At 44.8% G+C, this 26,698-nt stretch overlaps 1 protein-coding gene across 4 annotated transcripts in view; it reads left to right on the top strand.

The window, feature by feature from the left end:
* The window catches only part of fbrsl1 (fibrosin-like 1), a 529,581-nt gene that overhangs the window by 181,004 nt on the left and 321,879 nt on the right, over positions 1 to 26,698 (top strand). For all 4 annotated transcript variants that reach the window (XM_080739442.1, XM_080739441.1, XM_080739440.1 and 1 more), the window contains exons 3-4: positions 559 to 660; positions 13,216 to 13,251. In XM_080739442.1, the coding sequence (XP_080595568.1) occupies positions 559 to 660; positions 13,216 to 13,251 (138 nt within the window). The remainder of the gene's footprint in view (positions 1 to 558; positions 661 to 13,215; positions 13,252 to 26,698) is intronic.

The raw sequence follows: 26,698 nt of genomic DNA, 5'->3' as shown, positions 1-26,698 counted from the left end.
TTGGTTATCATTGTTTACATTTTGTGTGTTACAAGGTCAGGGATTGCAGGTGTTGGGATTGTGTTTGGGCTGCTGCTCTGCATGTAGCCAAAACACACACTGATACTGAGACACAAAATAAGAGTCACAATTGTGACACATTATACAAATAAGGCAGAATTAATTCCACAGAGCAGACCCTGACATAATTCCATTCATCGATCCTTACTCAGACCACGTAAGAAAAATCTGAATTGTACCGTATGTCAGTGTTACCTTATTTGTGGTGTGTGCTTCCGTAAAGCAAAATAATAGATCTGTCAAAAAAAAATAATAATAAAAATGCTCTTGATTGGGATTTCATCCTAGTCTTGTTTTATTTTTGAGACAGACAAAGCTTAGAGAGAGACCATGCAGAGGAAGCATCTAATGTGATGTGAGGTACATGTTGTTCAGATGCAAGCATCTGAACAAGACACCATCAATGTGTTCTCTGAAACATTTTTCTCACTATGTAGAATGTATTCTTTTGCTGTTCTATTTCTGAAGGCGACTCTCCTCTACTTTTCCCCCCCGCAGATCAAAGCGTTGACCGTGCGGCCGCTCAAGGTGAGCGAGGAAGAGGCGGTGCAGGAGCTGAGCCGACCCAACAGGAGCAACTCCAAAGAGCAGCTCAGCGAGGTGAGACCCCAGACCCCCTTCTTCTCAGGGCCCACACAGACCTCCTACAGAGACCCAGGCTATCTGCTTTCATAGGCCAGGGCAGAGGGGCCCGTGGAGTGGTGTGTGGGGTTGGGTGGGTTCACAGGGGCATGGAAGAAGAAGAGGGGGGCAGGGGCAGGGACGTGCTGGCCATTGGGAAAAGCGGGACAACTCCCGAACGGCCGATTCATTCCCGGCCGGTCCAGGCCGGCCATTAGGAAAATAATTAAAATAAAATGTCGGCCTTCGTTCCACTTTGGGGGCTGGGCGGCCAGCAAAGTAAATCGTCACTGTCGGGCAGAAACCTCGTATCTCCAAGTTTCAAATTTGTACATTTTTTCGCAAAGCAAAGCCCTGCTTCATCATACAAGGCCGTCGCACAAAAGTAGTGAAAACAGCAGATCTACAAGCACACAACGCCTCGCGGTGCGAGGCGTTGTGTGCTTGTAGATCTGCTGTTTTCACTAGTTTAAATCATTTTTAAAATGATAAATACAAAACAAACGGTTTTGGACATACAAGGTTTCCACCCGACAACGACGAAATATAACTCATGTAATTGGCCCACTGGCTTGTCACTTGTCATGATCTGAAATGGCAAATATTTGAGTAGCAGCAGCGCTATAGAGAGAGATCTCTCTCTATACAGCGCGCAATGAGGGCCTCTCCAACTCTCTTTCCCGGGCTGAATCAGGGGCCCAGCATGTCCCTGGCCCCCGCTGTTTCCAGCTCTCACCTCGTAAATCCCCCCGGCGTGTTGGGGAAAAGGTCGGAGCAGCCAGGCCCCCGCTTGCATGCCTGGCAGCACACACAGCACTCAGACAGGAAGTGATTAGGCCGCTCGTGCTGCGTCACGTCGTTGGCCCCATGGCAGCCGTTTAAAACGCAGACATGACCTAACAGCAGTGCCACCAGGTGCTGGGCTGACCCCACCGACCCTCCTCCTCCAGAACAGAGCAGAGTTAAAGAGACCAGCCTGAGATGCATTACCGAGTCTTCAGTTGTAATTGATTCTCAGCCTCCAGTCTGTGATTCATTAGGTATTTTGGTTGTGACACTTTTCCGATTTGTATTCCTACAAAAAAAAAGGCCCGAGCCTATACAAGTGAGAGCTTAGTCATTTGGAACCTATGCATTCCGAGCAGTGTCCCTCCGTGAGGTTTTTGGTCGTGCTACTATTGCATATCGTCTTTGTTGGGTGGAAACCTTTTACTGTATGTCCAAAAGCGTTCATTTTGTATTTATGATTTAAAAAATGAACTAAACTCGTGAAAACAGCCAATCTACAAGAACACAACGCCTCGCACCGCGAGGCGTTGTGTGCTTGTAGATCTGCTGTTTTCACGAGTTTTGTGCGATGGCCTTGTATGATGAAGCAGGGCTTTACTTAGCAAAAAAACGTACACATTTGAAACTTGGAGATACAAGGTTTCTGGCCGACAGTGACGATATGGTCTTTATTTTTACTGAGCCATTTAACGCTACATGGAATTAGAGTACCACAGATGACACGACTGAGAAGACCTATTAAACGTCATTAACTCTGAAGGCAAATAAGTTGGCTGGAGTATGTGCTCCATAAAGTCTTGTGCTCCATAAACTCGACTGTATTTTGCATTGAAATGCACCTTTAAATGAATCCTGCACAGTTTTTTTTCCTTATCTTGTAAGATAAGCAGGAAAGATAAGCAGGAAAGCACGAAATCAAATGCAACACAGACTTACCGTACAATGAGTTGTGCTGACATCGAAAACTGCAGCCACTATAGAGGTAATGGCGTTGTGAAATGCTCAAGAACTTTAATAAGCAAAATGTATTTGGACCCCAGGCGTTTAAAAGAACCAGGTGGCTTTATGCAACATTTATTTGCGTCTATTTGGTTGGTGCTTGATATGCAACCGTCAGACCCCCAGCTACTATTGGATACCTGCCTACTATTTGCCTCCAGGCTACTCCAGGCATTGATCGACACAGTTAATATCACACCCACAACTGGGACAATAGAGCAGGGGTCTTCAACAGGGGGTCCGGGCCCCTAGGGGGTCCTCAGAGTTACTACAGGGGATCCTCCAAATCTTTGTGTGACTTGAATCCTAACGTCCATATTCTGAGAACTTTAGCCAAAAATAGCACATCTACAAGCTTGTGAGCTTGTAGATTGGCTATTTTCAGCAAAGAGTTTTGGTGTAGAGGGGAAAAGGAATAGTTGATAAAGTATTGACGGTTCAAGTGGTTAAATAAGTATCTGAAAACACAAATCGACAAGAATCCAAAATACACCGATGATTGCGCTGTCAAACAATGAAACTATAAGGAATCTATGAAAAGGTTGTGGGGGTCCCTGCTTCATCTCCCTCTCAGCTAAGGGGTCCTTGGCCTGAAAACGTTGAAGACCCCTGCAATAAGGCATTCTTTTAAAATTGCTGTTCCACATGATGAGCGTGTTGGGCTCCCCGTCCAAGGTTTGTTAGGAGGCCAGTGTGCAGACATGGGAGGGACCAATGGGGTTCTGGTGTCAGAGCTCGGTTACCGCATGAAATAATGCAATTTAGTTACAGGGGAGGAGTAATGAGAATTTATGCAAAGAAAATCCCAAGCGGCTCATTTTAAAATGAACGTGGAAATATGCTTCCCTTAACGAACGCCTGTCAAGTCAGGGCCTCCCAAACCAAAGTAAATTAAATCAGACAGTTCATTCAGCTGACAGAGGCGGGGAGGGAGGAGGAGGAGGGGGAGGGGGGGGGGGGCTTTTGCTTCTTGGCAGAAGCATTATGAGAGCGGGAAGAATGATGAAGTGAAGAGTGATTTTAATGAACTTGTTAAAGGAGTAGTTCATCCTCATATGACTTTTTTTTCCTATTGATTACTCACGCCATGGAGACTTGACTTAAATGATATTTTGTTGGATTTGTCGCATTCCTAAGACAACATTTTTGATTATAGTAAATTTACCCCCATTGATTCCGGATGGGGACCCAAATGCATTTGGCTCCCCATCCGGGAATCAATGGGGGTAAAATTATTGTAATCACATTATTGTCTTAGTTATGTGACAATAACCAAAAAAATATGATTGAACTCTAGGATCCATGACGTGACACAATCAATAGGGGAAAAAAGTCATTTTGGGGGTGAAATACTCCTTTAAACAAGCATTGTTTTACTCCATTCAATGCTGAGGAAAGAATCCAGAAATGAAGGAAGGAGGAAGAAAAAGGCCACCCATCCTCATTTGTTTCTCTTTAACCTTCCGTCTTCGCCCCCTTATTTTCTACCCCCTTGCCCTCTCTCTGTCTTGTGTCTTCCTCTTTGTCCTTTGGCTCCCCCCAAACCCCTCCCAACCATGCCTGTTATTCACTGCACTTTTCTCATGAACTTTGTGTAAAAGGCTGTTTTTGTAATGAAAATTCAGGAAGGAAGGAAGAGGCGGGCTTGTGAGATAAAAGGGAGACGGTGATTTGACAGGCCTGTCATGACAAGCAAGGAGGGAGAGAGACAGAGTGAGAGAGAGAGAGATGGAGTGGGAGTGGGGGAGTGGGGGAGTGGGGGTGGAGGGTGTGGAGATGGAGGGTGCTGAAAATGGCACGCGGTATAACGACAGACGGTGTCAGATGTGGCATGTCTCTCTAATCTGCTGCCAAGTAAATGACACACATGCACGCACGCGCGCACACACACACACACACACACACACACACACACACACACACACACACACACACACACACACACACACACGCTCGCACGCAGGTGCACTGATCATCAATCTCCCTAATCTACCTATCCTTTACCTATCTAATACTGTATCTACAGTATGTATCTGTCTGTAGTATGTCCATCCATCTCTTGCCCTCTTCCTCTACCCAGTGATCAATTACCTTCTCTCTTTTACTGTTTCTCTATAACAGGGGTCAAAAAGGACCCCTTAGTTGAGAGAGAGAGAGATGAAGCAGGGACCCCCACTACCTTATCATATAGTTTCATCGTTTGACAGCACAATCATCAGTGTATTTTTGATTTTGTGTTTTCAGATATATAACCACTTCAACTTGACATTTCACTCTGTACTTAGTCTGCTCTTTTTCCCCTCTACACCAAACCTCTTTGCCGAAAATTGACGATTTACAAGCTGCGAGGCGGTTTGAGCTTGTAGATCTGCTATTTTTGGCCAGAGTTCTCAGAATATGGACACTAGGGTTCAGGTTGATAATATAAAAAGGATTGGAAGATTTGGAGGACCCCCTGTAGTAACTCGGAGGACCCCCTAGGGGTCCCGGACCCCCTGTTGAAGACCCCTGCTCTATAATATATCACCATATGTAGCTTTTGTCTCTCGCTCCCTTTCTCTTACGCTGTATCTTTCCCTCAGTCACTCAGGCTTTCTCCAACTCTGTTGCTTTCTTTTCCTCTCTGTCTCCTCTCCATTCTTGTCCCCAGCCCAGTCCCTGCCAGCGCTTTGAGAGAGAGAATGCTAATTTTCCTTAAACATGCTCTATTGCCCAGCATCAGACAGCTACTGTGTGTGCACTTTAAAGGCTCTTTAACTAACGATTGCTCTGCGCTGATCGAGGCCTCCGTGTAAAATGTATTCCTCTTGTCTTCCCGCCCAAAGTAAATGGAGACAAATGCAACACCACCTGGACGGACAGTAAAAACAGTTGTGCATCAAATGTCGGTCAGTAAGCAGAGAGAGAGAGGGAGAGAGAGAGGAAAGGGAGGAAGGACAACAAACAGTGGGCACACTGTTGTAGTTTCATAGACGCAGGGGTTGACACTAAGGTCTCAGAGGCACTTGCCCATCGGGCAAGTACAGGTCATGTTCTACTTGCCCGAAGGTAATGCCCACTGGCCCGAAAAGTAAATCGTCCATTATAAAATGATAGGTACGATTTTAATTACCGCTCAATTTAACACTTATTTCTTTACTTTCTGGGGCTGTGCGATAAAATGTCATACCTCAATACATCCAAATCCAAATACCAAATACTTTAGCTATGATTGAATATGTCTATGGTTTCACACTTGTTATTTTATATTTTTAAATGTAGCAACAGTAAAAACAGCACATTATAGGTAAATAGTGCTCTTATTTTACATTCCACAGACCAGAAGACAGCGCACTGGCCACGTTCAGGTGTTTAGACAGATATCTCGTGTTGTGTTTAGACATTTGTGTCCCCTCTCAAATGAGCACTTGCCCTGTCGGGCAACCTGAAAGCAAACTTCACCTGCCCTGATGTTTTATTTACCTGCCGGGGGCAGGTGGGCAAGCCTTAGTGTCAATGCCTGGACGTGCTGTGGGCTTGATCTCTTGTATTTTGACTGGGTGATAGTAGCTGTGTCAGCCTGTGTGGCAAACTAAAGCCACATTAATATTAAGGGAATTGGACAGGGTGGGTGTGTCATCTCTGTGGTTTTTTATAAATATTAATTAACACATAGGATGCCATCATAGGGTTAATGGAACTCACCGGGGCGCATGTGCGCACGACGTGTGTGCATACATCGGCATCATAACGTTAACGTGGTCTTGTATAATCCAATTCAATGTGTGACCGCGTCGCTCCATCGAGATATCATTGCGGGGCAGGCCCCGTTCACATAACATGGAGCTGGAATGAGCCTCTGTTTACCAGTGCTCTGCGCGCGTGATGCACGTCACCAGCGCGGGTCATCAGCAAGCGCCGCTGAGGCTTATGGGTAATGTAGTGTTTTTGCCAATCATTGGTAGAAATGGCAGGAACACCAATTTTGATATAAAGACGTTTCCAGATGGGGGCACGGTGGCGCAGTCAGTAGTGCTGTCGCCTCACAGCTAGAAGGTCCTGGGTTCGATTCCCGCCAGGGGACACTGTGGGTGCTGGGGGCGTGTTCCATCCTCCGCGTCATCAGTGCCCACACCCTAGGTGGGGTTGGCAAAAGGGCCTTTCTGTGTGGAGTTTGCATGTTCTCCCCGTGTCTCCTAGGGTAGAGATACCCTCACAAAAACATGCAGTAATCCTGGTCTCTATAAAGCCTCCCCCTGGCCAGCCGGGGCGCCTGATGGAGGGGAATGGAACTGGTTGGAATAACGTGTTCCTTCCACGCGCTACGTCCAACTGGGGAAGCTCTCCCTGTCAGGTGATAAGAAGCGGCCTGCTCACTCCTCATGCATTGAAGGAAGCATGAGCTCAGTTCGGGGCCCTCCCCAGGTTGGCAGAGGGAGAGTAGAGCCCAGGATCACAGCTTAGGCAATTGGCACCGGGTGAAAAAAATGGGTTACAAAAATCGTGGGATAAAAATTTAAAAGATAAAGACGTTTCCAGATGTCCTTTTGGCTATTTTGGAATTTTTTTTAGCAGCCATTGTGTTAATAGAGTGTTTTAGAGTTATTTTTCACACTCTAATTTAGGCCTAATTGTTATGCACCTTCCTAATTCCCCATAGTTTGTAGTCACTGCTAACTCATGCAGTTAGCCCTAAGCAGTTAGTTTTTCTTTTGTCACGTGTGTGACTGTGAGTGCACTTGCCATTGTTACTGTTTATTTTCTGTGAAGCACTTTGGTCAACAGTCATTGTTTTTTAAATGTACATGGTTTCAAACCCCTAGTGTTCCGGACTCCGGAGTAATGGACACTGGGGCAGAGGCGCCACCTGAGCGTCCCCAAGCTAACTATCTTTGTGGAACACCAGTAGCTTGACTAGAATCAGAAGAACCTGAATCAGAACTACAAGTGTAAAGTAGCGGGGGAAATTACTAGAGGGAAGAATGCCCACCGCCCTGTCCTTATTTTCTTTTAGGGGGAAGAGGATTAGGAGGCAGCTTTAGTGACGTCCCACCTCTACAGAGCCCTGTTTACTTAACTCAGCATCCCAGCGCCATCTCTCACCTCCCACCACCAGCCTCCAAACTCCCCCCACCCCACCCCTTTGCCCTGCCCTCCCCTCCAACGCCACCTGACCATACATACAACACAGACCGTGCACATACCCCCATCCCCTCCTATAACCACCCCCCCCTCCCCTCTCCGGCGGCTTCTTAAATCCTTTTGAAGTCCTAAGCGCAGCAGAAATCCATTGAGAGCCATGTATAATGGCTTTTAAGAGAGAGTGTTTAGCTGTACACTGGCCCTGTGGCTTACGAACCACTGGCGTTTTTAATGGATTTCTCTCTCTCTCTCACTCTCTCTCCCCCCCTCCCTCCCTCCCTCCCACCCTCTCTCCCTCCCTCCCTCCTAACCAGCGCTGCCTCTCTCGTCCTCTCCCAGTGCCCATCACCAAATCCAATGGATTGTTCCTCATTATCATTTAAATAAGCCTCTCTTTCTGCTCCCACAGCTCTGAGTTGAATGAACTGCTGCCTAGTAAGGCTAATTCCAAATGGCCTTGGCCACCATGGATGTGCGCGCGCACACATACACACGTACGCACGCACACGCACGCGTGCACACGCACACACCAAGGGGGAGGGTAAACCTGCATGCAAGTGATAGCGCATGTGCACAAACACTCATACATGGAAACACACTCTACTCATTTTGTGTGTCAACTGCCTTCCCCCACTGAAGCCCTCACATCTTTTCTCCTGATCTTTATGCCCCATCCCCTCATCATCTTTCTTTAACCCAGGGGTTCTCAAACCTTTTTAGGCCGTGACCCCCAAAATAAACTTATATGAACTGGGGACCCCCACCCTGACAAGCACTTGGAATTGTAGGTGTTACATTTAATGTGACTCGGTTCCACAGATAAATATTGTGAAAATAGCAGATCTACATGCTCACAACGCCTAGCATGTAGATCTGCTATTTTCACAATGGTCGCCTCTTGCTTACTTAATATTTGACAGTTTGGCCAGTTTGGTATTAAAACAGTCTTGAAAATATTTAAATTGCCACTTTATAAATGTTGCAGATACCCTGTATACACTTATGTTGGTTTGTTTACCGTTGAGTGAGACATTTCTTTTTTACATTAAGCTAATCATCTGGGGACCCCACAAAATAATTTGTGGACCCCAAGTTTGAGAACCACTGCTTTAACCTCATCACCTCATCACTTCTTGTCCTCTCTCTCCCCCCCTCCCCTCCCCCTGGTGGCAAAGAGGAACAAGGGGATTGAACACAGCAGGTGAAGTCCCTGTGATTCCTGCACAGCAGGCCGTGTTTCTTTACATTTTATCCCACAATTTTGTAACCCATTTTATCACCCGGTGCCAATGCCCAAGCTGTAATCCTGGGCACTACCTTCCCTCTGCCAACCTGGAACTGAGCTTCCTTCAGTGCATGAGGAGTGAGCAGCAGGTTAACATAAAAAAGGAGAAAAAAGGTTTCTATCACTCAAATATTTGAAGGACCCCCTGTAGTAACTCTGAGGACCCCCTGTTGTTGAAGACTCCTGTTTTAGAGTTGACTAAATGGTCGTCAAACTCGTCCCCATGGCGTATTGGACAACCTCCAAAACTCGTCAAACTTGTCATATGGTTAAATTATCAACATTTTATAATGCTTGCACCCCTAGCTGAAAACAGACTGAGAGAGAGGTGAGGGTCTGGACTGAAGGTAGGAACCTATACAGACAAAATTGGTCGGGCAGAAAATCCCGCTGGCCCCCCCAGAGGCCCGCAGGAAGAAATTGCCAATCGAAACGGAGGAATAAAAAGTGAATGGAAAGTGGAAGTGGTGGAGTGAGAGTGAGAGAGAGAGATTTGTAGATTGGTATTCTGACGGGGGGGCGCACAACCAGTTTGGCAGAACAAGAACAAAAAAAGTGTTTTATTTCTCTGGCCTGGGCACTGGGTGGGCAGCATTACAGTGCTGCATTAAAGCAGTGCTGTAAAGTAACTAAGTACATTTTCTTAAGTAATGTATTTAAGTAAAATGTTGAGGTATTTTTACTTTACTTGAGTGTTTCCAATTCCCAATAGGCCTACTTTTACTTCTACTCCAAATATGTACCTTTACCACTATTTTACCACTCCACTATTTTTATTTATTTTTTACTTTAGATTCTAGTTGCTTTGCACATACAAATTATAATATTACAAAACACACACATCCCTATTTTATACCTACAGTAGGTTATCACAACGTTGTGACCTTGTTGATCTACTATTTTCAAATATTTTGTACTTTTACTTTAATTACACTTTGATACCAATACTTTGGTACTTTTTGAATTCCAGACGTTTACTAATATTTTTATATTGCACTATTAATACTTTTACATGAGTAAAACATTTGAGTACTTTTTCCACCGTCCGTCACCGTCCGTCATTGGAGCTGTGCTCCAGAGTTCTGTTGGTGAGATGACCGGGTTGTGGACATCAGATCAGCCTTATTTGTGCAATATTGTCACTGAAGACTGTATTGGTTCCTGAGTAATAGTATAGTCATTGATTTATTAACTGAATACTTACTTAGTCAGAAATGTAAACAGCACGTGATGCAGTCAGACATTCAAACTGAAAGGACCTGTGGACTTGTTTCCATTGTGGTCCTATGTCTTCAATTCATCAAGATACAGTAGCATCAAGCATCAACATTTTGGTGGAGAATAGTAGAATGAGAATCTTCCTGTGTTTGTTCTAAACTAGCCCTTACCCGTTCAAAGATATGAGCTCTGAAATGATGTGCAGTGGGTGGGTTATGGGATGTGCACTGTGCACACAGTATATGAGGGATGGAAAGTAACTTTAACTGGTGCTTGCATGATAATATGTAGGAGCATCAATGTAAGAAATACCCGTTCCATTTAACGGCTACAGAGATGCTGTGTACCGATCTGCATGATTTTTGGACAACATCTGTAACAGGGCCCGCCCGCCCGCACACACACACACACTCCCCCCCCCCCCCGTGTGTGTGTGTGGGTTTGTGTGTGATTGTGCATGGCCTGAACAGCGCCCCTCCCTTAACATGTGTGGTCACAAAAGGTACTGTAGGCTAAATAGATATAGATACACCATAAAAATGCTAATCTACAGCATACGATTTGTGAAAGTGACAAACGGGCTTCACAGTTATGTCAGGTGTGTTCATATGCTAATGGTGATGCGATTTCAGATCAATTGCTCCAGCCACTGAGGAGAAACGCTGTTTCAGACAGACAGACAGACACTCACTCAGACAGACAGACAGACACTCACTCAGACATTCGCAAAATTATAGTATAGATTTGGGTAGTTCTCTCTCTAGTGTTGTGGCTGTGGGTGTGGAGAAGTAGTTTGACAGGTATGAGGGTCCTCGTCAACACAAAAATCCAGGTCCCACTGCAAAACTAGTTGAGAACCACTTTATTGGAGAACAGATCGAATACAGGCTAGGCTCTATATAAAAGTACAGTATTCTATCATTTAGTTTCTTGCACTGCATGAGAAACGGCACAAGGAAGCTACAATTTCCACTGCAGAGTTCTGGATATATGCCTATTGCCTATCTCTGGACTGGCTGTCTGAAAGATGAACCCAAAAACACTAGTGGTCAGACTAGATTCAAATGATTGCATTTAGACATAGCCCATCCCAAATATTATATATGTATATGCCGTACACACACACACACACACACACACACACACACACACACACACACACACACACACACACACACACACACACACACACACACACACACACACACACACACACACACACACACACACAGGTTTGCAATTGCTACTTTGTGGGGACATTACACATAGTCTACTATCTTTGTGGGGACATTCCATTCATTTTGAACCCTAACCCTTAACCTAACCCCTAAACACCTTGTGGGGACCTATTAATAAGTACCCACAAGGTATTGTGCAAGGATTGTACTATCTTTGTGGGGACATGAGGTCCCCACAAAGTAGTAATTCCCTGTCCACACACACACACACACACACACACACACACACACACACACACACACACACACACACACACACACACACACACACACACACACACACACACACACACACACACACACACACACACACACACACACACACACACACACACAGACAGACAGACAGACAGACAGACAGTCTCCAGGGTTGTATAACTATAACCCTACTATTTAATTGGAAATTGTCCAACATTCTAAGCATGCAGTGATCTAAAAATGATTGAACAATACAGTGCAGAAGATCTCACTTTTATGTGCCAGCATGAATAATTTATACGCAAAGCCAATTTAATGTGTCTGTCGTCACCAGAGATATATTAATCTCCTTCCTGTTTTATAAAAAGGCGTAACTACAGAAAGCTAGACCCGCATTCGAGTGAGTCATGACACAAGTCGTGTCCATGTATTTTTTTTTGGGGGGGGAGGGGGGTGTGTGGGTGGGTTGACAGAATTAAGGGCTTTGCAGACAGGCGCAATTTTCCGCGCGGAAGAAAACTGACGATTTAATTGTTTTTAAAGAAAACAATGATTCCCTATGACCTCATGGACACCTGCTCCGAATTTGCCGTGCGGCAAGCGGCTGCGGCAGTGCGTTATTTCCCCAATCGAACCCAGTTCGATTTGTGCGTCTTTTCGCATGCGGTTAAAAACTCATCGACTCCTTTTATGACTCCTTTTCGGATCCGCCGCGCGGATTCCACACAGCATTGCACTCCAAAATCCAATGCGTTTTAATCATGCAGCAAACGAAAAAATAAAATAAAAAAATGCAAGGGTCCCGTGTGCAAAGCCCTTAACTCTCACATGACCAAGCTCTGGATGAGGGAGGGCAGAATGGATGAGAATGACGTCTGTAGCAGAGGGTGGGTGTGCAGGGGTGCTACATGTCGGGCTGGGTAAAAGGTTAACCCATTTAGGTATAGAATTATTGAATGCTTTAACCAGTGAAAAATAGCAGATATACAAGCTCACAGCGCGGCACCGAGTGCCGCGCTGCGAGCTTGCAGATCTGCTATTTTTGAAAAAAGTCGTGAAAATTGGTGAAAATCTTTGAATATATGTATTTTCAAAGCGCACGTTTGTAACTCAAATTTTGTTTCTGGGTGGTCCCTGGAACTAAATATTTTGAGATGGGGGTCCGTGGCCAAATAAATATCAGTTTGGGGGTCCTTCACATGAAAGGTTTGAGGACCACTGACATAGTAGTCTCTCAAGAACAGACTAACTGAGCTCCAGTTATGTGAAAAGGACCTTTTCTTTGACGATGGCTGGCCAGATTGCTGACATAGAAACATAGGGTTTTCAAAAAATCTTAGAAGGATTCAAAAGACACTTATAGAATCTTGTCAAAATTCTAATTTTCACGATTTCTCAAAAATAGCAGATCTACAAGCTCGCAGCGCGGCACTCGGTGCCGCGCTGTGAGCTTGTATATCTGCTATTTTTCAATAGTTAAACCATAAAATAATAATACACAATACTGTGTACCCGTTCTGAATGGGTTAAAGTGAATATTGATATTAAAGTGCTAGCGCTTTATCATGTCTGTGTCAGCGAGTGAAATGCCCCTCTTAAAGGTCATCCCTCTCTGTCTCTCTCTCTCTCTCTCTCTTTCTCCCTCTCTCTCTCTCTCTCTCTGTCTCTCTCTCGTCCTCCCCACAGAGCTCGACTCACTCGCTGTCAGGCCGCGGCTACTCGGTAAGTGACATTTTCATGCTTCATGGCTTTACGGCGGAATTACAATCTTCCCAACGACCCACTTTATGGCCCCGGCGCTCGACATTTTAATTATGTTAAATAGAGTAATGGAGAAGTCGTGATATTAAGGGACATTACTTCTGGGCTGACTGACTAGATTAAATTGCGGGAAGGTGTCCTATACCGTGGTACCTTGACGGAGAAAAGAGCCCTCTTCCTTTTTTTATTGGCATCGATCCGCCGCCTTGCTGTCAGAGACTTATGTCTTCCTCCATGACGACCAGACGCAGGGACATTTTACCTACTTGTCAGATGATATTGCTTAAAGAGCATTATGGGTCTCACAATGTAGGAGTGTACAACTTATAAGATTAGAAATTCTCATTGTTACCACCGCACAATTCTTGAATAAATCACTGTCAGTTTAATTGCTGAGTCCTAATAGTGAAACATTGTAAGAGCATATAGCATTGATGCCACAGAGAAGTACACAAAGAAGTACGGTGATTGTCAATCTGTGGGCCGAGGACCACTGGTGGGCTTATAGGGTATTGCAGCGGCCAGTGGTGTAAAGTAACTAAGTAGGAAGTACATTTACTTAAGTAATGTAATTAAGTACAGTTTTGAGGTATTTCAATTTTGTACTTTACTTGAGCATTTCCCATTTCCATTACTTTTACTTCTACTCCACTACATCTCGGATCCAAGTGTTGTATTTTTACTCCACTATGTTTATTTGGAAACTTTAGTTTCTAGTTACTTTGCAGATATAAGTTATAACATTATAAAACATACATAAACACTTTACTTTTGTACATAAACCAGTTTAGCCCTATTTTATACCTTGGCTATTTTCAAACATTTTGTATACTACTACTAGTATTTCTACATTGCAGTATTGATACTTTTACTTAAGTAAAACATGTGAGTACTTTTTCCACCACTGGCAGCGGCCATGTTAAGTGGTCAGATGGGTGGGCCGTGAATGCTTTCAAGATTTTCAAGTGGACCCTGTTCCAGAAAATGGTTGAAAACCACTGCTAAGTACGCTGACCTCACAGTCAGGTGCAATGAATGCAAAGTGCAAGGTCACAGGCACATTGTACCCAAGATGCACATGGCATTCATGTCATTGAGCAGTCTGCCACCACCGCGGAGCACCAACCATTCACATCTTCAATAAAAATCCATGGCCGTTATAGTGTGGCATATCGTCGTTGTCGGGTGGAAACCTTGTATGTCCAGAAGCGTTCGTTTCGTATTTATCATTTAAAAAATGAACTAAACTAGTGAAAACCGCCGATCTACAAGCACACAACGCCTTTGTAGATCTGCTGTTTTCACTACTTCTGTGCGACGGCCTTGTACGATGAAGCAAGGCTTTACTATGCGAAAGAACATACATATTTGAAACTTGGAGAGACGAGGTTTCTTCCCGACAACGACAATATGTTTCTGATGGCTGCTGTACATTAAGAAGACGAGGATTTTGTTGGTGTGTGTGCGTGCGCACATGCGTGCGTGTGCTGCGAGCGCATGTGCATGTGTGTTCTTTCATTAGTGGGAGTACAACATATAGATTTCTCCCTCAAGATATACAATAAATGTGTCCAGGAGGAATATTCAGTGGGCCCGGTTGTCAGCCCAGTCATTTCGTATACACACACACACACACCATCTCACACGAGTGTCAGAAGGAAACTATTTTTACCTCCTGACAGCATCTGGTGCAGGGTGTATGTGTGTCTTGTGGAACCATACATCTGCGTCTTGCTGCTGCTGATGATGATATGCCGTGGTCTCTGGGCGATGGAAAACGGCAAATGAGAGCCGCGGTCGTCCTTGACATCCTCGTGCTTTTGAGGAGTGTCGGAACTCATAAGAGGGAAACGTTCTCTATCAAGTGGTGCTACTTTTAGCTGAAGAGTGACATATGGCTGCTCTTCAGCGCAGCTTGGAAGCGATCGTGCAAACAAAGCGCGATGGTTTGACACTGTTGATCCGCCTCGGAGAGGCAGTATTATGTTTTATACTAAAAAGGATAAAACTTATCGTCGTTGTTGGGTGGAAACCTAAGTTGTATGTCCAAAACCGTTAAAATAGCCGATCTACAAGCACACAACGCCTCGCACCGCGAGGCGTTGTGTGCTTGTAGATCTGCTATTTTCACTAGTCTTGTGTGACAGTCTTGTATGATGAAGCAGGGCTTTACTTTACGAAAAAACGTACAAATGTGAAACTTGGCGATACAGGGTTTCTGCCCGACAGTGACGATATGTGGGTTTGCTTGATTAGCTCTGAACAGACACACACATACAGACCCTATCATATACGGCCTCTCTTCTTCTTCTTCTTCCGCTTCTTCTTCTTCTTCTTCTTCTTCTTCTTCTTCTCCACCTCCTCCATCTCTCTTTTTGGCTGGACCGCGAGGCCAGCTGTGTCCGACCGATTGGGTGGTGAAGTTACAGCATTGGTCGCACCGGTTGGCCTAACAATGAGCTAGCCAATCTTAGAGCAATCATATCCCTCCAGGCTATGACATTTAGTTTATCCTCAGTTGGCCTCACACAACAGACTAGGCATCTCTTCTGGCTATATGGGTACAACATAAATAATGGTGGCTTGGCTGGAAACGGCTCTAACTAACAATTCTATTTCTCCTATACTGTCCAACAAAAACACTTTCTCAGGGTGCCTGGTTCGGCAGGGAGTCGAGCTGGTGGGGGTAGCGTGTTCGGGAGTTTCCATGTAGGAATTATCGCCGTTGTCGGGTGAAAACCATGTATGTCCAAAACCATTCGTTTTGTATTTATCATTTTAGAAATGATTTAAACTGGTGAAAACAGCCGATCTACAAGCACACAACGCCTCGCACCGCGAGGCGTTTTGTGCTTGTAGATCTGCTGTTTTCACTACTTTTGTGCGACGGCCTTGTATGATGAAGCAGGGCTTTACTTTGCGAAAGAACGTACAAATTTGAAACTTGGAGATACGAGGTTTCTGCCCGACAACGACGATATGCTACACAGTTGCAACCTTGTCACATAACTCAACAATTTGACTGGCCGCCGCCCAGACTGAGTGGCCGAACGTTGCCACTTCCTGTATCCGTCGTTTCAAATTAAAAGCCCTCCAGCGAAACAACGGCCCGGCGAAACACTAGTCTTGTTTTTTGTTTTAATGGAACATGTCACAGTCCTATTCCCTGAAGGCCGCATACTCACAGATGGATGAAAACAAACAAGACCTCCTGAAAAAAAAAAGCTTTGTGGAGCCCTTTGGCTCTGGCTGTCAGTTTGAGTCGGTATAGGGAGTGAGGACTTCTCTCATTTGGAAGGAGAGATGGTGGTGTGTGTGTGTGGGGGGGGGGGGGGGGGGGGGGGTAATAGGGAGAGAGAGCAAGAGCACAGGGGAAAGAGAGGGCAAGGCAGGAGAGAGGGAAACATGTAAAAGAAGCCAAAGGTAAGTCGCTTGTAGCGAGGGCAGGAAGACTTCACATTGTCAAGTTCCTCGCGTCTGGCTGTCTGATGGTGATATCAGCAGAGTCCAACCCGCAGGACTTCTCTCTCTCTCTCTCTCTCTTTCTCTCTCTCTCTCTATCAGGTACGTGAAGATAATGTTAGAGAGGCAGGGGCTGACATTTCTAAAAGGGCTTATTGGTGAAAATATCGAAAATAGCAGACCTCCAAGCCTGGAGGTCGGCTATTTTCGGTGCTTGATACGACACTGAACTATGCTTAATCAAGTCAATGCTGGAGATGTGGCGTAAAGGCATGGATTTCTACAAAGAGAGGGCAATTCTTTCAATATGAGATGCTGCGTTCAAGTTCAGGAGAGTTTGGACAAGGCAGTTCTCTTGAATGCTGCCTTCAGGTGTGGCATGGAAAGAGGGGGCATTTGCATTTCTTTCACCATAGTGAAAACTGCATTCATGGTCTGGAGAGGGCACTTTTTTACAGACGGATAAAAGGGCAGGGGCTCAAGCCCCCTTTGATGTCTATGTTGTGTGCACGTGCCTGATATCAGCGTCCAACCCGCAGGGCTTCTCTCTCTCTCTCTCTCTCTCTCTCTCTTACTAGCCTCTTGGGCAGGGCCAGTGATGGTGGGGCCCCCCCTCTTATCTGCAGGTGCTCCAGGCTCTCAGTGAGATGGTGGGGGCCTCCAGGGGCATGTTGGGGAGGAGGGGGGGGGGGGGGGGGGGGCTGTTATGACTAGGAGGAGGAAATAGGCGAGAGGCCAGTCGTGTGTGTGTGTGGTGATGGTGGCCCCCTGGCTCTGATTGCCATCTCCTGCATGGCTTCTCTTGAATAGAGAAAACAGGCCGGTGGGGGCGAGGAGGACAAGGATGGAGCGAGGGAGGACACAAGGCTTGTTTATCTTGTCACCAGACAAGAGGTAAAAAAAAAAAGGCCAATCTCTCCTGACGGTTTGTTTTGGACTTTCCACTGCAGATACTGTAGCGTCTATTCCATTTCTACAGTATGTCCCTGTTCCTCTCTGTTGCCCTCCAAAATATTTCAAAAATAGATCAAATATAGCTTATCAATATCAGGCATTGACACTAAGGCTTGCCCACCTGTCCCCGGCAGGTAAATAAATAAAAAAACGGACAAGTGCTTGTTTGTGCGGGGACGCAACTGTCTATAAACACAACACCAGATATAATGTGCTGTTTTCACTGTTGCTTCACTTGTAAAAAAAGTAAAATAGGTGTGAACCCATAGTCATATTCAATCATAGCTATGTAGGAATTTGGATGAAAACATTTTAGGTGTGACATTTTTTTATAGCACAGCCCCCAGGAAGTAACACACGCAAGTGTTAAATTGAACAGTAATTCGAATTTTACCTATCATTTTATAATGAACTATTCAATTTACTTTTCGGGAAAGTGGGCATGACCTTTGGGCAATTAGAACATGACCTGTACTTGCCGATGGGCAAGTGTCTCTGAGACCTTAGTGTCAACCCTTGAATAAGCTCACAGCGCGTCGCATCATGACAGGTGAGCTTGTAGACCGGCTATTTTTGTATGACTATTAAAACATTGTTTAAGTTGTTAAGACAATGGATTTCAATGTACATAGCTCTGCTGGTGTAGGGATAAATAGAAGTCAAAACTCCAGCAACACTTGTAGATTATAGAACAACTTTATTGTCTAGGATCAGATCCATCACATCCTTCCTTCATCCTGTGCCTCTTGTATACTCCGTCTCCCCTCTCAGATTTCCTACCTTTTGTCTCTATGAAAAAGAAAAACAGTTAACAACGATCAACCCCTACAACCCCACCCGTTCACTCAGATCAGCCAACACAGGGATGCTGACAGAACCCTCGCTAAAAACCCCAGGACAAATATCCACTCGTCCTAGACAATCTGCCCTCGGAGTATAGCCCCCAAACTGTGGAATGAACTCCCTGTTGCACTTAGAACTACAGACTCACTCCCTAGCTTCCGCCGTGGACTGAAGACTCACGTCTTCAGACTCCACCTAAACCCATAGCACTACTGTAACACTCATTGACCATACATGAAGCTAGTTAGCAATTTTTTTTTTTACATAGTTAGCATGTTTTTTTGCTGATTAGGTGCATGGAAGACCTATGTTATTGTTTTTCTAGAGTGATATTCCTATGCATTTGTTATATTGTTGTTGATTTACTGACATATTATCTTGCTTATTATAGTGATGTATTAACTGCTTATTGTAAGTTGCTTTTGATTAAAAGCGTGTGCTAAATGCCTAAACTGTAACTGTAACTGTAATGCGAGGAAGTTTCTGTGCTTGTAAAATGAATGTTTTGCCCATGGAAAATACCATTAACCAGTGATAAAAGCATGGGCTAGTGCATATAGAGCAGATGGTGCCGACAGTGTTATTTGATGCAGTACATTTTTATTGGGTGTGCAAGGTATGTTGTGTGTGTATATTGGATTGTTTTAGTCTGGAAAGAGACATTGGCACATTGTAGGTTGGTTTACATGTGAACTACAGTATATCCTTACAGTCTCTGTTCACAGTGTAGCCTACAATGTACAGGGATTCTAACTGAAATATATGTACACTTCTGAACATGCTGTTATTCAGTTAGTCCAATAATTGCGTTGAATAGTTGGATTCTCGTGCTTACTTTCTTTGTGAAAGATATTAAATAGAATATCAAATTCAACTTTATCACATCAAATTAAGGTGCATGGTGTAAAGAACAAGATCAATAAATAGCTGTGTGTGCTCCAGATATGGAGCCTAATGTACAAATTGTTATCTAGTGATGAAGGTATAATAAACACCTGTAGGCTATTTGTAACTGGATTTACAGTAAGATATTGTCTATTTCTCTGCTACACAGTTACATTTACTTGTGTTAATTTATCCATTTGTAAATCAGAAAGTGTAAAAATGGACGCTTACAGGTGCATTTGGTTACATTTGTGCACTCACTAAGTTAAGGGTTTTATTGTGCACTAGCTGGGATCAACGTCATTTTCGGGTATCTGTGTTCTAGTTTATTGTTGTCTTCAGACGACCGGAACCACAAGCCAGAACCACTGGTGCCGTGCACCTCCAAAATGATTTGTTTAAAATTGGTTTGAATTGGTATACTCTTGTAGATTCTCTTGGTAGAATAATCGTTTGGTATGTTCATCTCTTATTTTAACTCGTAGTACGACTAGCGAGAATAAACGAATTGATTTGCATTATGTGGGGAAGAAAAACAATGCAATGCCAACTGGAACCAAACACCGGTACCACTGTTTATTATTATATATATTTTTATAAATCAGATCACACGGTTAGTTTTGGAACGATCACCAGGCCTATGGAATGTCGGGTGACGTGAGGTTAATTCTGTTCTATGCTCCTTTTATCAAACTACGAAGTTGCTCACTGAACGTCGAGCGATTCCTGCCGTGATGAACCCCAGGCTGTGAGGTCATGTGCTCTGTCCGCTCTACCTCCTCTAGCAAACACAATCTGGACACCTTCCCCACATGGTTTGTTTTTTCCCTGTCCGTGGCCTTATCTTGGTCACAGTTGAACCCCACCATCACACAAACACTCGCACGCACGCACGCACGCACGCACACACGCATGCACGCACACACACACACACACACACACACACACACACACACACACACACACACACACCACACACACACACACACACACACACACACAGTCATACTGCAGGTATTTAATCAGGTTCAAAGCAGATATGGAAGTACCAGCCCCCCACACACAAACGCACACACATACATAGTCGTCACTGTCCGGCAAAAATCTTGTATCTCCAAGTTTCACATTTGTAGATCTTTTCGCAAAGTAAAGCCCTGCTTCACCATACAAGGCCATTGCACAAAAGTAGTGAAAACAGCCGATCTACAAGCACACAACGCCTCGCACCGCGAGGCGTTGTGTGCTTGTAGATCGGCTGTTTTCACTAGTTTAAATCATTTTTAAAATGATAAATACCGAAACAAACGGTTTTGGACATTCAAGGTTTCCACCCGACAACGACGACACACACACATCCTCTTCGTCCTCTGTCCGGGTGTGGAATTGTTTATCTGGGGTCCGCTCAGTGGAAGCTTTATTACGGTCATGTCGTTCACGTTTGTGGGGGACACACAGAGAGAGAGAGAGAGAGAGAGAGACGATATCTACAAAGCCCCGTTTCCCCCGACTGCTACCTACCTGTCTTGCCTTGTTGTTCCGACTGAGATTGGGGTCCTGGGCTCTCGTTGATTTATTATCCTCTCTGGGGCCTTACCTCGATAAGCAACCCACAATCCTCCTCTCTCTCCTTCTGCGTCTGTCTGTCACTCTCTCTCTCTCTCCCTTGTTTCTTGTCTTGAGTCTGAGTAGATAAAGAGCGAGGTGGCGAGGAGATTGGGGGGGGGGGGGGTCAGAATATCTCACCGTGACTATCGACCTGTCCCTATCTGTACCCTCTGGGCCACAGACATAGAGAAGGAACATATTTTATCTAAGCCGGGAAAAACACCACCACCTTTCGTCTTACTTTTGCATCGGATGAAATGATTCAGCTTAAGTTTGTTCTTTAGTTAGATAGATAGATAACTCAAATAACCAAACTGCATTACCTGAACGTCATAGTTGTATTAAAAATATATATATTTTATCGCAGCGAAACTGAAATAGACCGGAACTAATCCTTCGCGATCGGTTTCAACACGGACCAATTATGGAGACATGGAGATGGAAACCGGAAGCATGGTCCATCCCTCTATTTTCCGGCCGCTAGCTTTCTGTGTATACAACACGGCTTACAAAAAGACAACCGCTGGACGGATTTAAAAAATTTCAAACGTTTTTTTTGAAGCTGATGAAATACCCACACACGCACAATGCATAGTCCGTGTCTGATCGCGCACGATGGAAACTCTAGCGCCCACGTTAAAAGGTAAGATAAGCCAGGCAGTGAAAGACATAGCGACATTTTCGGGTTGCTCGGCTGGTACAGTCAATGAGCTAGTAAGACTCCTCAGAGCGACAAGCGAAAAAGGGCGAGGTCACGCCATGTCTTCGCCATCTGGCCAGTGATGTATATGAGACCAATTACCCATACTAGCCCTTACCCGTTCAAAGATATGAGCTTCAAAATGATGTGCAGTGTGTGGGTTATGGGATGTGCACTGTGCACACAGTATATGAGGGATGGAAAGTAACTTTAACTGGTGCTTGCATGATGTAGGAGCATCAATGTAAGAAACCCATTTCGTTTAATGGCTACAGAGATACTGTTCCCCCCCCCCCCCCAGCCCGCCCGCCCACCCGCCTGCACACACACCCGCCTGCCTGCACACACACACACGCACACACACACACACACACAGAGCTGGTTAAACATTTTGCCTCAAGCTAGATGCAGAATAGATGTGCCTCATGCTAGATGCAGAATAGATAGTAGATACACCATAAAAATGCTAATATACAGCATACGATTTGTGAAAGTGACAAACGGGCTTCACAGTTATGTCAGGTGTGTTCATATGCTAATGGTGATGCGATTTCAGATCAATTGCTCCAGCCACTGAGGAGAAACGCTGTTTCAGACAGACAGACAGACAGACAGACAGACACTCACTCAGACATTCGCAAAATTATAGTATAGATATGGAGACCCCTGGTAACCATATATGGAGATCCATGTACTGTATATGGAGATATGCTGTGAGAGCCCAAACATGCTTACTCAGTTATTCTATGACATCTGACATCATACCCTTTTATGCCCATACATGGAGATCCCTCTCTGTAGAACCAGCCACACAGACATGGGCTGTCTTGACCATCTGTCTTGGCCATATACTGTATGGATTCTGTTAGTGTGGTATGTGGCCGTTGTGGCCTCCATATATGGGCATTCCCATATAAGTCCTGTTAGATATGGGCTTAATATTGATGACATTAGAGAACTCCATATATGGGCATAAAAGGGATTCTGTTAGTGTGTCACAGTGAAGCCAGAGCGTGAAGTCAGAGCGGCAAACACATTGTTAGAGTGGTTCCCCTGACATCACAGTGATGTCAGAGCATGATGTCAGAGCGACAAACCCATAGACCGTAAAAAACTGTACACGTCCAGACATCCAGACGGAGTCAGCATATGCGGTTTCACATACTAAACTGCGACCTTCGGTCCCAATAATAATCACGCATGATGAGGCTTACAATACATACTGTAATTACTGTAAGGTAAAATGGGTCTCCCAACACTCCAAACAGGGCAGTTGCTGTTCTTAAACAAGTCCTAATTAATTTGGCATTTTTGACCTGCACTTTGTTCCAAATACATTCGCCCTCATCTGATCTGTCTGACGAGGCTCTTTGCAAGATCTTTATCGAATACAAGGATTATGTCACTTAATTATAATGGAAGCTATTAAAAAGCTTCACGCTTTATTTAACAGAATGTCACAGATTCGCCGGATTAAATGGTTAGGCTAAATACAGTGATTGAATGTGAATCGAGTGGAAAATATATGTCGACTTTTAGTGCATTCTTATTTTAGCTATGAGAGCATTCTCTCTCTCTCTCTCTCTCTCTCTCTCTCTCTCTCTCTCACTACTAGGGATGGGACGATATAAACATTTCATATCACGATTATTGTGACAAAAGAAATCGCGATTTATGATATTATCGCGATAATCAAAATGTCCCCATTATCCTGGGGCGGAATATTTGCCAAAAAATAGCCGATCTACAAGCTCGCCTTTGCGACGCGTTGTGAGCTCGTAGATCGGCTATTTTTTGACAAAGACATTTTGGTAGAGAGTGGGGAAAAAAAAACTGTATTAAGTACGTATAAGTACCTTTTACCAATTATAGAGGGTTTAAGTGCGACCGGATATGCAGCTCGGCAAATAAAAGGTGAATTGATCCCAGTGCATGACGGAGGACGATGTCGCGATGAATTAAATCTCTACGATACGATTATCGTGAGTCTTCTTTTTTATCGCGATAATATCGCGTATCGTCCCATCCCTCCTCACTACAGTGGTGTTCTGCAGGTGTCTGCGTCCCGCCAGCTCTCCACTTGGAGTAAATTAGTGAAGGAAAGCTGCAGCGCAGCAGGCCTAGTGTTAGCAGCTCTAATATTGTCGGCCCAGTGGTTCTGGTTGGGAGGGAGTTATCTGTGTGTCTGTCAGTCAGCCGCTCTCTCCACAACAGGTGCCATCTGCCTTAAGAAAGAAAGAAAGAAAGAAAAACGTATTGTTTATATCCATTCTGAGGGCCCCTCCTTCAAATCCCCGGGCCCCCGCCCGCCTCTGCTGTTTCTCCACACGCCGGTGACCCAATGCCGTTGCCGCTGGCAACAGATAAAAATTGCTGTTAACCACAGCGGGGCCCGCAACACATCAATCAATGGGGGTCCGGAGATAAAGACCGCAGGCATTCTAGCGGGGGCCCCTAGCCGGGCTGAATGGCTGAACCCAGATGAAAATCCTTGTTCCAGTGACTGAGCACACACTGGGCCCTGACGGTGGAAGACTGTTCTCACTTTGAGCAAGCAGAGAGGAGGGCAACTCCATTTTCTAACAGTGCAAGTACAGCCCACTTTCCTTCTTTTTTTCCTCTTTTTTTTGGCTCTAATGGGCAGGCACGTGCACACATAGACATCAAAGGGGGCTTGAGCCCCTGCCCTTTTACTCATCTGTAAAAAAAATGCCCTCTCCAGACCATGCATGCAGTTTTTACCATGGTGAAAGAAATGCAAATAAATGCCCCCCCTTTCCATGCCATACCCAAAGGCAGCATTGAAGAGAATTGCCTTGTCCAAACTTCTCCTGAACTTGAATGCAGCGTCTCATGTTGAAAGAATTGCCCTCACTGTCCAGAAATAAACACCACATCTCCAGTATTGCCTTTTTTATGCGTAGTTTAGTGTGTTATGACGTACCGAAAATAGCCGACCTCACAACGCGTCGCGTTGCAACGCGTTGTGAGCTTGGAGGTCTGCTATTTTCGATATTTCCACCAAAAGGCCCCTTTAGAAATGTCAGCCCCTGCCTCTCTAACGTTCCCTGCACGTCCCTGAAGTACAGCCCACTTTCCTTCTTTTTTTCCCCCCTTTTTTTGTCTCTAATGGAGATGCATTAGAATGTGGCACAATACACAAAAGGGGGGGACTCTGCGGCGAGGTCATTTGAATAAAAAGGCGACACGGTGAATTAGTTGTCGACTGACTGGGCAGGCACTCCTCGGGTAAAAAAAAAAAAAAAAGAGGAGAAAAAAAAAACAGGCCCCATCATAGTTCAGTCGTTCCAAATGAACTCTTAATTGCTTTTTACCACCCAGCTTTGCTCTTAAGGACCTCGCCTAAGACTCTGAAGGGGACGTTAAGCATCGCCAGGTTGCGAGTTACACCCCCACCTTCAATTCCTTCATTTGCGACCAAATTGAGATCTACGATTGAAAAGCTGAGAGGAGAGCTCATAGCCTTCGCTCCCCACGAGAGCTCGGTGCAAAGCATTAGGCCTGAGGTATTTTCCACCAAAGGTGACTTCAATGGCTCATTTCAGCCTCCACCCCTCTCCCCCCCCCCCCCCCCCCCCCCCCCCCCAGTCTCGCTCCGCTGTGCTTAACCCATTTAGGCCTAGACTTATTGAATGCTTTAACCAGTGAAAAATAGCAGATATACAAGCTCACAGCGCGGCACCGAGTGCCGCGCTGCGAGCTTGTAGATCTGCTATTTTTGAAAAAAGTCGTGAAAATGTGTGCAAAACTTTTCTAACTAAAATTTTGCTTCTGGGTGGTCCCTGGAACAAAATATTTTGAGATGGGGGGGAAATATCATTTCGGGGGTCCTTCAAATGAAAAGGTTTGAGAACCACTGACATAGTAGTCTCTCAAGAACAGACTAACCGAGCTCCATTTAAGTGAAAAGGACCTTTTCTTAGAGACGATGGCTGGCCAGATTGCTGACATAGAAACATAGGTTTTTCAAAAAATCTTAGAAGGATTCAAAAGACACTTATAGAATCGGGTCAAAATTCAAATTTTCACGATTTTTCAAAAATAGCAGATCTACAAGCTCGCAGCGCGGCACTCGGTGCCGCGCTGTGAGCTTGTATATCTGCTATTTTTCAATAGTTAAAGCATAAAATAATGATACACAAAATGTGTACCCGTTCTAAATGGATTAAAGCAGAAATATGGTGATGACTTGCTCGCCGCCACGCTAATGAAAAAGAACAATAGGGATATTTTCTCGCGTTAAATCAAGTTAATACATTTGAAGATGAAGCTCGCCCCGGTGCCATCTACACTTGTTGGAAGAATTAGTCCAAATGAGAAACGCAGACGCGCTCTCTCGGGCGAAAACATTAGCTCTGCGCGCGCGCGCACAGCGCACACACGCACACACACACACACACACACTCACGCACGCACGCACGCACACACACACACACACACACACACACACACACACACACACACACACACCAGCCTTTATTATCATCACTCTTAGTTAGCCGTGGCTCTCCGTGTCCCCTAACTCACATTTCACCCTCCGCTTTAAGCCATTTAGATCGGGTACGCATTATTTTGTATTATTTCTATTAAAAATAGCAGATATACAAGCTCACAGCGTGGCACCAAGTGCCGCGCTGCAAGCTTGTAGATCTGCTGTTTTTGAAAAATCGTGAACATTTGAATTTTGACCCGATTTTGACCCGATTCTATTAGTGTCTTCTGAATCCTTCTAAGGTTTTTAGAAAAAACATGTGTTTCTGTGTCAGTGGTTCTCAAACTTTTTCATGTCAAGGACCCCCAAAATGACATGTGTTTGGCCACGGACCCCCATCTCAAAGCATTTAGTTCCAGTGACCCCCAGAAGCAAAATTTAGTTACAAATGTTCGCTTTGAAAATACGTATATCAAAAGATTTGCTCAACATTTCACAACTTTTCA

The sequence above is a fragment of the Nannobrachium achirus genome (genome assembly GCF_963921795.1).
Source record: "Nannobrachium achirus genome assembly, chromosome: 12".
In the NCBI taxonomy this organism is placed as follows: Eukaryota; Metazoa; Chordata; class Actinopteri; order Myctophiformes; family Myctophidae; genus Nannobrachium; species Nannobrachium achirus.
Note: the sequence above shows the minus strand (reverse complement) of the source record. Positions and strands in the feature narration are given on the sequence as shown.